The 12,284-nt window shown below is 45.5% G+C and overlaps 1 protein-coding gene across 1 annotated transcript in view; it reads right to left on the bottom strand.

Annotated features, from left to right (window-relative positions):
• Positions 1-12,284, bottom strand: part of SGPP2 (sphingosine-1-phosphate phosphatase 2) — a gene marked incomplete at both ends in the record, with an annotated part of 131,169 nt that overhangs the window by 78,606 nt on the left and 40,279 nt on the right. The window contains one exon of the mRNA XM_081242182.1: positions 2,662-2,820. Within this exon, the coding sequence (XP_081098308.1) occupies positions 2,662-2,820 (159 nt within the window). The remainder of the gene's footprint in view (positions 1-2,661; positions 2,821-12,284) is intronic.

The following is a 12,284-nucleotide window of genomic DNA, read 5'->3' as shown; positions in this document are numbered from 1 at the left end:
AGCTCTGCAGGAACGGAAGCCGCTTCCAAAAGGAGAGGAACAACTGCACTAATTCTCATCTTCTGCAAGATGCCTATGCTTTTGCAGATTCTCGTTGGATCATACTTTTAGACAGAAGTTAGATTTCAGAAGAGGGCTGGAAGGGAGACAGGGATGGAGAAAGGAAAATGTGGCTTGTAGTTTGAGAGAGAAAAGGGGCAAATAGGAAGAATTCGGGGCCAAATAATCTTAACCATAAGCCCGAGGGACCTTAGCTGTTCTTCAAGGCCAGAGGCTTCAAACCAAGCCTCGGAAGTTCAGACTTCAAGGATTCTTTGTTCAACTGGCATATAGAGCTTTTAAAAATGTAAGCCCTACATTTAAAGATTTCACATGAAAAAGAGATCTGACCACACCAGCCTGTCTTTCCTCTCTCAGGCACAGGTATAGGTAAGAGGTAGCCACTCCCAATGCCCCAGGTGCCCCACCCACCAGCCCTCCCCATCCGGCACTTCACTGCTTTATTCCTCTGCCCTGCCTTTTAGGATATCTGCACTTATGCCTCCTGATCAAGGCCCCTCTCACTTGTTCTACAACTGAGAAAAATAAAAGCACCAGGGGGCTTCCCTGGTGGCATAGTGATTGAGAGTCTGCCTGCCGATGCAGGGGACGCAGGTTCGTGCCCCTGTCCGGGAGGATCCCACATGCCACGGAGCGGCTGGGCCCGTGAGCCATGGCCACTGAGTCTGCGCGTCCGGAGCCTGTGCCCCGCAACGGGAGAGGCCACAACAGTGAGAGGCCCACGTACTGCAAAAAAAAAAAAAAAAAAAAGCACCAGGGGTGCAGCCACGGATTCTCAGAGCAGAGCCGCCTGAGAATCCCAGCTTCTTTACATACGACAGGCATTTTTTTTTTTTAACTCAAGTAGAGTTGATTTACAATGTTGTGTTAGAATTTCTACTGTACAGCAAAGTGATTCAGTTATACATATATATATTCTTTTTCATATTCTTTTCCATTATGGTTTCTCACAGGATGTTGAATACAGTTCCCTGTGCTATACAGTAGGACCTTGTTGTTTATCCATCCTGTATATACTAGTTTATATCTGTTAATTCCAAACTTCCAGTCCTTCCCTCCACTCCCCCACCCTCCACACTGGCAGTCACAAGTCTGTTCTCTATGTCTGCCAGTCTGTTTCTATTTCATAGAGAGGTTCATGCATGAAGAAGATGTGGTACATATATAAAATGGAATACTACTCAGCCATAAAAAAGAATGAAATAAGGCCATTTGCAGCAACATGGATGCAGCTAGAGAATATCATACTAAGTGAAGTAAGTCAGAAAGAGAAAGACAAATACCATATTATATCACTTATATGTGGGATCTAAAATATTTCTTGACCAGGCACTTCTGAAGCTGTTTTCAGAGCAGAATCTTGAGTCAGGGAAACAGCCGTGCTGGCAACCTTGTCCCTGAAGTCCCCTCTCCCGGCTAAACCATCTTTGACCTAAGAATTGGTTGATCTTTAAGACTCTTTCACCTTCTTGGACTCATCACCATGTGTTAGCACGCTTATGGCGACTTGCAGAGTCCTCGCATGCACCAGGCCATACCCTATATGTCTTCATGATGATTCTGGGAGATGTGCATTATTAACACCATTTTACAGGCTCAGGACAAGGGCACACGGACAAGCACAGTGGCTGAGCTGCACTTGAACCCAGGCCTACCTGATCCCAGGGTCCGGATGCTGGCAGCATGCCTTGCTGCCTTGCAAATAACCACCATCTCCCCCACTTAAAAAAAAAAAAATCAGGGACTTGTCTTGTGGTCCTGTGGTAAAGAATCTGCCTTACAATGCAGGGGACGAGGGTTCGATCCCCAGTCAGGGAATTAAGATCCCACATACCACTGGGCAACTAAGGCCACACGCCACAACTACTGAGCTCTCACGCCTCAACTAGAGAGCCTGCATGCCGCAAACTACAGAGCTCACCTGCCCTGGAGCCTGCACACCACAACCAGAGAAGAGAAAACCTGCACGCCACAACTAGAGAGAAGCCTGCATGCCTCAACAAAGACCCCCGCGTGCTGCAACGAAGACCCGATGCGGCCCCAAAAATAAATTAAATAAATAAATAAATAAATAAAAATCAGAACGTATTTGATCCTGAACAAAGTTCAACGATAGGGTCCCAAACAAAACATCAGAAGGGGCTCCACCTCTCCACCCAGAATTATCTTGGGTTTTCGTGTATACGCCCGCTGCCCCCATAATACTACAAGCTTCCTCAGAGAAGTTGCCCTGCCTTACATGCTTTTGTGTATCCAACAGACATGGGGCAGTTACACTTAATACCACTAGGAATTATTAGTCAACAGCTCCTGTTTTCAGTTTTTGATCAAATTTTACTAAAAGGGGTTTCTCGGGAGGAAGCATTTTATGTCCCTTCATGGACTCTCAGGAAGGTCCTTTTCCTGCACGTCATCTCTCCCCTCTCATAGTCTTATTCACCCATAGCTTTTAAATCTTTCCTTCCATTTTCCAAAATAAACCAGGTAAAAATTCAACTCTAAGTGATTTTTTAAAAAGAGCATATATGCAGAGTACTTGAATACCAAAGCAGGTAGCTGTTGTAGAAGTAACACTGGTTCATAAGTAATAATAATACTTACAACCCATATGATGGTCAGTCTTCTGGACAAATAAGGATCAATATTCCAGTGAGTGAATGGAAGGAATGTGATGTAGAACACTTCTTGTCCCAAAGCAGCTGAAAATCTGAATAGGTAATAGTAGAAATAATTCTTCACAATGTACTTCTGTACATAAGCCTAAAAGACAAAAGTTAGAAGACTCTGTGAGTTCATTGAACAGGTCACTATAAGGCAAGTTTTAAAAACCTCTATCTAAGGACTTCCCTGGTGGTCCAGTGGTTAAGACTCCACGCTCTCAAAGCAGGGGGACCTGGGTTTGATCCCCAGTCAGGGAACTAGATCTCGCGTGCATGCTGCAACTGAAAGAGTCCCCCATGCCGCAACTAAGACCCAGCACAGCCAAATAAATACATAAATATGTAAAAATAAATTAAAAAAATAAGAACCTCTACCTAGGGACTTCCTTGGCCGTCCAAAACTCCTTGCTTCTACTGCAGGGGGTGCTGGTTCCACCCCTAGTCGGGGGAACTAAGATCCCACATGCCCCTAGATGTGGACCCCCAAACCCCCAAACAAAAACAAAAAAAAAACCCTCTATCTACGATTCACAGGGTTTCAATTGCCAAGGTGCTACCTCCTCTCCCCTTGTGTAATTACAGTATCAGTACTAGCAGCCTACAGTGTTCCTGAACATCTATCAACCCCCAGGTGTCTACACAAACAGAGATGATGTTAATTCTTCATAAAATTAAATTAGTAACATCCAAGACAGAAATATCAGGGAAAGACACACAAAAAAACCCAAACCTTTCTCCTGTGTCCACAGAGGGCTAGAAACTCAAGGGAGGTGAACTCTGTTAGCACACAGTGTGGGTCTATGTGTGTGGTAGGCAGGAGAAAGTCCCCAAAGATGTCTCCCTCCTAATCCTTAGAACCTGCGAAGATGTGACCTTACATGGCAAAAGGGGCTTTGCAGATGTAATTAATGATTTCGAGATTGAGGGGTTACCCTGGATTACGCAGGTGGCTTCAATGGAATCACAAAGATCTTTAAAAAACAGAAGGAGGCAGAAGAGTCAAGAGTCAGAAAGTGATTTGAAGATGGAGGAAGGAGCCAAGGGTCAAGGGATGCCGGCGCCTCTAGAAGCTGGAAAAAGTGAGGAAAAGGATCCTCTCCTTGAGGCTCCAGAAGGAACACAGCTCTGCTGATACCTTGATTTCAGCCAGATAAGAACCATTTTGGACTTCTGACCTCCATATATTTTGTATCCACAGAATAAATATGTGTTGTTTTAAGCCACTAAGTTCGTGGTAATTTGTTGCAGCAACAAGAGAAGACTTTAGAAAAATCACTTGTAGATGAATGTTTGTAATTTACCTTTTAAATGGGATTCATCAAGTTGGCCCACTACAGTGATGGTGCAAGAAACACAGCAAGTGCGCACGGGGCCTGCTAAAATGCACTCCCGTTTTCTATCATCCTTCTCCTTCCTGTTATCCTGGTAGTAGGCAGGGAGGCAAAAAAAAAAAAAAGACTTATGTTGACACTGCCCTCGGCTCCAGAGGCATATATGGATTCGTGTAAACCAGTCATGGTTAAGTTCAAAATTTCAGCCTCAAGCCAAGCAGTACATGGCACTACCTGGGAGGAAGTTGCTACTCAGGAGTGAGCATACAATGTAAGCCAGAAGTTCATCTCTCTTCTGGGATGAACTTTGCTTCTAAGTGAATTCAAAGGAGAAAGAATAGGTCCATCCTAAAGTGGAAAGACAATAACGCACAAAATGAATTAAATAAGGAAGTGTATAGTTCTACCTCTCTGCCAAGATACTATGGTTAAATGTGCAAACCAAGGTCAAGGGACTGAGATGAATAAATGACAAACTCCTCCCTCCCTCCTTCTCTCTGTGTCTCATTATCTAACATGAGGACTAATCTCTGCAGATTGTGTTTTATAAACATACATCCAACAGGCTTGACCTTGGGGCAAATCCTGGGAAGCGACCTTTTTTACGTAAAAATTAGTTCTTTTAATGCACCAGCTGTCAGGTACACTTGGTAATCTGTCCTGCTTTGAAGCTTTAAGAGGAAAACTTTTGCCAAACTTTGACAAGGGTCAAACCCCTCCCTCGTGTCACTTCATGGTACCCAAGTGTTATATGACATTATAAATATACAGCAACAACCATTCTCTACCCTAGAGACTTAACTGAGACCAAGTTCAATATTTTCATCCTAGTAAATAATTGAAAAGACTGGCATGGATGACAGCAAACTGCTTTAGTGTTACATATTACTAATTAATATATTTAGGCATGCCTTTTACATTCTCTTAGGAACTCTCTTTTTTTAATTTTTAGGAACACTCTCTTTTTTTTTTTTTTTTGAGTAGAGAGCTAAATATTCTCTAAATCTTCTTAGAAACAAAAAGCAAAGGTGAAGTTAAAAATATCAACATGTGTATAGGGCAGCCAAAGGAGCTTTTAGATAACATCTCTGTATATGTAATTAAATAGCTTGAGAGCCAATATTTGCTTCCAAACTCTTGAGAATTATATGTACTGTAAATAAAGTAGTTAAGTACTTGTCTTTTCAGCACAATAATCTAAGTTTCCCTTGTAGGAAATCTCAGTGTGTATCACTTCAATATATCTCTGTAAATAAGAATTTCAGTTTCAGGGTATGTGTTGGTCGCATCGGGAACAATTAGAGGGAAAAGAAACCGGGGTTAGAAATAGAAATGGTAGGTAAGGGGAATGGCAGAGAGAAGAGGAGATAAAACTGAGAGGCAGGAAACCAAATCCCAGAACAAAAACATCCATCAATACATTCTGGAGAACTGGTCGCGCCCAAGGAGCTGACATCCCAGGCAGTGGGGCCGTGTTTCTGCAGCACAGACTCAGGAGTCAGTGATTAGCAGCTAATTTTTAGACAAAAGATCAGGAAAAGCACTGAACATTCAGGTGAGCAGAGAGGAGCTACTTTTAGAAATAAAATACCTCTCAGTATGCCAATCATCTGCCTCAAAGCCAAAGAAGCTTCTGGTAAACAAGGGATGGTAAGATGGAAATTACCCAGATAGCCATTATTACTAACTGCAAAATGTCACTGATATTCTCATTTGTCTGTTTGATTTCCTGGTTTCTTTTCTTGAAAGTGAAAAAGGAAAATGGTTTTGCAGGTGGGGATAAAAAACATGATCTCAGTCTCCCAATGCCATATTTCCCTTTTGGTCACAAATTTCTCAAATGCACATTCTCCTAAAATGGAGCGTTTGGTAACTTAAGGTTTGGGTGGGAGAACAGCTGCTCTATTTTGCAGATACCAGAGTATTCCCTGTTCTCTGCAAGGCTGCCTTCAATGCATAACTAAGTCATGACTGAAAGGGAGCCATACAGATTTACTGCAAGATGAAGACAAAGAACGCTGAGAATATATGACTCCTTGACTTAGGTCTGCCCCGAAACACCTGAACAGTGTTTAGTTTTCCAAGTACACACAGAAGAGTCCTAAATACAAAGGAAATACGGCCAGGTCAGCACCACTGGCTGGAATAAGGGCAGACCCAGACAGAAAAGGAGCGAATGCCCAGCACACTTGGTAGCTGGCCCAGCTTTTGAGCTGTCAAAGGAGGAGTACAAAAAATAGCTTTTAGGACTTCCCTGGTGGCGCAGTGGTTAAGAATCCACCTGCCAGTGCAGGGGACACGGGTTTGAGCCCTGGCCTGGGAAGATCCCACATGCCGCGGAGCAACTAAGCCCGTGCACAACTACTGAGCCTGCGCTCTAGAGCCCATGAGCCACAACTACTGAAGCCCGCACACCTAGAGCCCGTGCTCCACAACAAGAGAAGCCACCACAATGAGAAGCCTGCGCACCTCAACGAAGTGTAACACCCGCTCACCACAACTAGAGAAAGCCCGCGCACAGCAACGAAGACCCAACGCAGTCGAAAAAATAAATAAATTTATTAAAAAAAAAAAGAAATAGCTTTTAGCCAAAACACTGTGTGACCTTGGGGAAGTCAATTCGCCTTTCTGAACCTCAACGGCCTCAGCTGCAAAGGATGCAGTAGGATTAGTTCAGTTGGCTTTTAATATATAAAAAGGAAATTTAAGTAGGGAAAGGCCCATTAAACAGAATGTTACCCCAGGACCTATTATATAAAAAGATTGAAACCAATTGGTTGAAAGTGAGGAGAGGCCCAGGGAACCCCTATTTCAGGCCAGGCACCCCCCCATCCCAACCCCCAAGTTTTTCTCTGGAATATCCCCTCAGAGCAGTTCCGTAATCAGCTTGGAAACCACTGACCTTAATCTCTACTCGACCTCACATACCACCTTTCTGTAACTAACCCTTGGCCTTGAGTACACAGGCTATAGGCATTCTGACTTCGAGGTCTTTAAAGGACTTGATAAACTCTGGACCAATGTCATTGCAACGTCAAATTACCTATCTCCATTTTTCTTAGATTAGAACTGTAAATGCAAGCATTCTTCCAAAGGTCAAGTTTGAGATACTATTCTGTCTCAACACAGCCGGAAGGAATTCACATCGGGGAGGGTAGTATCTAAGGTTCCCAGCAGCCATGTTAATTGGAATCAGTAGAAGGAGCTCCTTCTCTTTGGCTGAGAGAGATCAAATCTATACAGGGTACAGCACAGTCTTACTTAAAAATAATTTTAGGACTCAAAGCTTTTATAGATCACACCAAACGGCAGCATTTCCTTCACCGTGGCTTTGCTTTAGAGAAGTTTTACAGACCGATGAGAAAGAGGCAAGTGAGTCCAGAGTAAAGCGGCCTGGAGAAAAGAGCCCAGGAAGAGGGGAGGGTGCAGAGCTGGTGGACAAACTTTGCGTCCACAAACTCTGGACACAAAGTGTCTCAGGTTAAATCCAGGCTGTTGCAACACTCACTACCTGAATAATCTTACACCAATGACTTGATCTCGTGGGGCTTCAGATTCCCCTTCTGCAAATGGGAATAATAACAGTACATACCACATGAGGACGCTGGGAAGATTAAATCAGAGGTTGTTGCTGGTGTGTGCAAGGCGTTCAGGTCAAAGCCTGGCAGAGAAACATCTCACACAGACCTAGTCCTTGGCTGTGAATGACGATGGCGGCAGTGAGGATTTCCCACAAAGCACTTCTCGATTATAACAAACATGCAGCTCACCCGGATCTTGTTAAAGATGCAGATTTTGATGCAGTTCACCTGCAACAGGGTCGTAAGTTCTAATGGGCTCCCAGGTGATGCATATGCTGCCAGATTGCCCCCCATGGACCACACTTTGAGTAGCAAGGAACAAGGACACCCCAGTGAAGGGTTTTTAAACCCAAAAGGAAGGCTCTCAGGTTTAATTCTCAGTGTTAGAGGAAGCCCCAATGGGAGTTTAAGAGAGTAAGATAATGTGATCAAAGCAACAGGTAAAAATGCTAGTGACAAACCAGAAGGGAACAGTTAGTGAATTCTACGGAGGATCCCACAGTGGTCCGAATGCAGGAACTGAGCCCAGGCACACCCCTCAACCACAGAAGGTACTAACGGGAAGGGCACGAGGAAGAGGCGTCCCGATGAAATAGCAGCGGATCAAACAACCAACTGACGACCCAGAAAGAAAGAAGCCATCCCAGGCTCCCGGGCTTCATCCGGGTAGGGTCTGCATAAATTCCTGGATGACAAATCCAAAGTTAGTTAAGGAGTCATGAAGCTTGAGAAACATTCCTAACCTCTCAGACCATCACGGAACAGAAAAAGAAACCTCATTTCCCTAAAAAGGGCTCTTGCACCACCGTCGGAATCCTGGCCTGGAAACAAGGTTCTCTGGCTCTGCAGGCAGGAGCATCTGCCATTATGTTCTTTGCTAAGATAGAGGCAGCAATTTGCTTTATTTTTAAGATAAGAACTCACAGGAGAGTATTCCATTAAGATCAATGGTTTTTGGAATTCTAAACTGTTTTTTTTTTTTGTGGTATGCGGGCCTCTCACTGTTGTGGCCTCTCCCGTTGTGGAGCACAGGCTCCGGACGCACAGGTTCAGCGGCCATGGCTCACGGGCCCAGCCGCTCCATGGCATGTGGGATCCTCCCGGACTGGGGCACAAACCCATGTCCCCTGTATCAGCAGGTGGACTCTCAACCACTGCGCCACCACGGAAGCCCTAAACTGTTTTTTTTTTTAAATATATAAAGTTATTTTATTTATTTATTTTTGGCTGCGTTGGGTCTTCGTTGCTGCACGCAGGCTTTCTCTCATTGTGGCGAGTAGGGGCTACTCCTCGTTGCAGTGCGTGGGCTTCTCATTGCGGTGGCTTCTCTTGTTGCAGAGCATGGGCTCTAGGCACGCGGGCTTCAGTAGTTGTGGCACGCGAGCTCAGTAGTTGTGTCTTGCAGGTTCTAGAGCGCAGGCTCAGTAGTTGTGGCTCACGGACTTAGTCGCTCCGTGGCAAGTGGGATCTTTCTGGACCAGGGATCAAACCCATGTCCCCTGCACTGGCAGGCGGATTCCTAACCACTGGGCCACTTGGGAAGTCCCTAAACTGTTTTTTTTTAACCCAACTTGGGAAAGCCTTTGTGATTTCTAGTTATATCTGCTGTACATTCAGCCTACACACTGATTCTTCTCATCAGCTCCCAAGGGTTGTCACCTTGGCATTATTCTTCAAGGTGGGAATTGCTTCATGTGCTTGGGGTTGTGGGAGAAAAGGGGCATCAGCCTAGGTCTCCAGACTGACAGCCATTTACAGAGATGGGGGCCTACCCAGAAATGCCTTCCATGGCTGGGCAATGTCCTGAAAGGCAGTCGATTCGGAACTAAAACTCTGCAAGCCTTGCTCTCTGATTCTCACGCTCAGCATATATTCACCCAGAATTTCTAATCTAGAGCCTAAAGATTAGGAAAGGCAAATCTAAGGAGCTCGATGCCACTGTCCTTAGAGCCTACACTTCGCGAGGCTTGGGTTCTGCCACCTCTCTCTGAAAGACTAGGCTTTGGGGCTTCCCTGGTGGCGCAGTGGTTGGGAGTCCGCCTGCCGGTGCAGGGGACGTGGGTTCGTGCCCCGGTCCGGGAGGATCCCGCGTGCCGTGGAGCAGCTGGGCCCATGAGCCACGGCCGCTGAGCCTGTGTGTCCGGAGCCTGTGCTCCGCAACGGGGGAGGCCGCAGCGGTGGGAGGCCCACGTACTGAAAAAAAAAAAGACTAGGCTTTGGTGGGCATGCCATTACATGCTGCAGAGGTGGAATATTTGCAAAATAAACACTTGAAGCTATTATAAGACACCGACTAGCATGTTAACATGCCAAGTACAAACCAAGGAATGCCCAACATTTTTTTTTTTATGTACCAACATTTTTTAAAAAATTGAAAGTGGCAAACCTTTTCTGGAGAGAGGCCATGCCTACACAGACAATTCATTCACTGCTTACACCTTAGTGATGGAAGATTGACAATAAACAAGAGTATTTCACTTAGCAATAAGCAAGAGGATGAAATCAAAGCAGGATCAAGTGATACCAAATGATATGTATGTGCTGGGGAGGTGCTCTCCAGGGAGGGGCCATTTGAGCTGAGCCCTGGATGGGGAGATAAACTGGTTTCTTAGGGCCTGGGGTCAGAGAGACCACTGAGCAAAAGGCCCCAAAGTAGGAAACAGGCCTGTGCTGGGACACACAGGTGAGAAAAGAGAGAGATAGGAGATGAAGTTAAGAGCAGCAGCTGGATCAAGCTAAGGTTTGGGATCTAGGCTGGGAACAATAGTAAGTCCCTGGAAGGTTTCAAATAAGAGTGTGATTATTTGAACTCTGGCAAGACTGAAACAAATCTTGGCTCAGAACCCATGGGAAGAAGCCCTGCTTTAATTCTTTTGTTTTTTAGTTTCTGAAACTTAGTGGAGAAATATTAACTAGCAGTGCTAAACTTAAAAGCTGGGCTTCCCAGCCTCATAGCACAGGGAGCTCAGCTCCGTGCTTTGTGACCACCTAGAGGGGTGGGATAGGGAGGGCGGAGGGAGACACAAGAGGGAGGAGATATGGGGATATATGTATACGTATAGCTGATTCACTTTGTTATACAGCAGAAACTAACACACTATTGTAAAACAATCCAATAAGGATGTTAAAAAAAAAAAAAAACCCAGGCTTCCCTGGTGGCCCAGTGGTTAAGAATCCACCTGCCAATGCAGGGGACACAGGTTCGAGCCCTGGTCCAGGAAGATCCCACATGCCGCGGAGCAACTAAGCCTGTGCGCCACAACTACTGAGCCTGCGCTCCACAGCCCACGAGCCACAAATACTGAAGCCCGTGAGCCTAGAGCCCGTACTCGGCAACAACAGAAGCCACTGCAATGAGAAGCCCGCGCACTGCAATGAAGAGTAGCCCCTACTGGCTGCAACTAGAGAAAGCTCACGTGTAGCAATGAAGACCCAACGCAGCCAAAAATAAATAATGTTTTTTAAAAATTAAAAAGAGTAAACTTAAAAGTCACTGGGGGTAGAGTCCCACTGTTTGCCCAGTGAGGTAGACACACATTTTTCTTGAATTTATGTCTCTTTACTAATATGCTCCCATCACTTTTAATTACTCTTTTTTTTTAAGTTAGGAAATCAAGACTTTCCAACCTATAAAGAAAATTAAATGATGATCACTTAGGAAGCCTAAGGATGACTGACAGTGTCCCTTGAAGGGGAAAACAGAAGGAACAAGAATGTACGAGGGTATCCCCTTTCATCTTGCAATTCAGACAGAATTACGAGTTGGGTGATCTGAGATGCCTGCTCAGTGCTCGGGTGATTAAAATTTCAGGATGGCGAGACTGAAAGTCAGTAAAATGGAAGGACAACTTCTTCGAAGAAAAGAGCTTGAAAGGGAACTGCACACTAATCACTTTCATCTGCTTCATTGGCATTTGCTGGGATCACTCAGTCTGTGTCGAAGAACAAGAGGGAGGCTGGAGAGGGCTGAACCGAACGTGGCTTTTATTTACGGCAGAGGTTTTCGTTGTAGCCTTTTCCACAATTTGAGCTTTGTTTTCCTCCTGACCATCCATCGGATTTTAGCTCCTCCTCTGAACGTCTGATAACTTTTTTCTTTTCCCAGGGACCAGCTCTCATATTGGCACCATCAGGAAGGGTGAACCGGGACAAGGATCGTGAAATTCTGTGACTGCCTCATCATCACTGTTACAGCTCTGTGCCTGAAACACAGAATCTGCTGAGGAAGCAAATCTAGGAAAGAGGGGGAGGGAGGGAGGGAGAGAGGGAGAGGAGGAGAGAGGAAGAGAGAGAGAGGGAGAGACAGAGACAGAAAGAAGAAGAGGAGAGGGAGATGGGGAGAGAGAGACAGGAGAGGGAGAGGGAGAGAGAGGGAGGGAGGGAGGGAGAGAGAGAGAGATGGGGGGAGGGAGGAAGGGAGAGAGAGGAGAGAGAGAGAGAGGGAGAGAGGAGAGGGAGAAGACAGAGACAGAGAGAAAGAGAGGGAGGGGAGAGGGGAGAGAGGAGAGAGAGAGGGAGAGAGAGAGAGGAGGAGAGGGAGGGAGGGAGGAGGGAGAGAGAGAGAGAAAAGACAGAGAAGAGAGAGGGAGAGAGAGATGGGGAAGAGAAGACGAGAGAGGGAGAGGGAGAGAGGAGAGAGAGAGAGATAGGGA

The sequence above is a fragment of the Mesoplodon bidens genome (assembly GCF_964165515.1).
Source record: "Mesoplodon bidens genome assembly, chromosome: 8".
Lineage (NCBI taxonomy): Eukaryota > Metazoa > Chordata > Mammalia > Artiodactyla > Ziphiidae > Mesoplodon > Mesoplodon bidens.
This window is presented reverse-complemented; position numbering and strand designations above follow the sequence as displayed.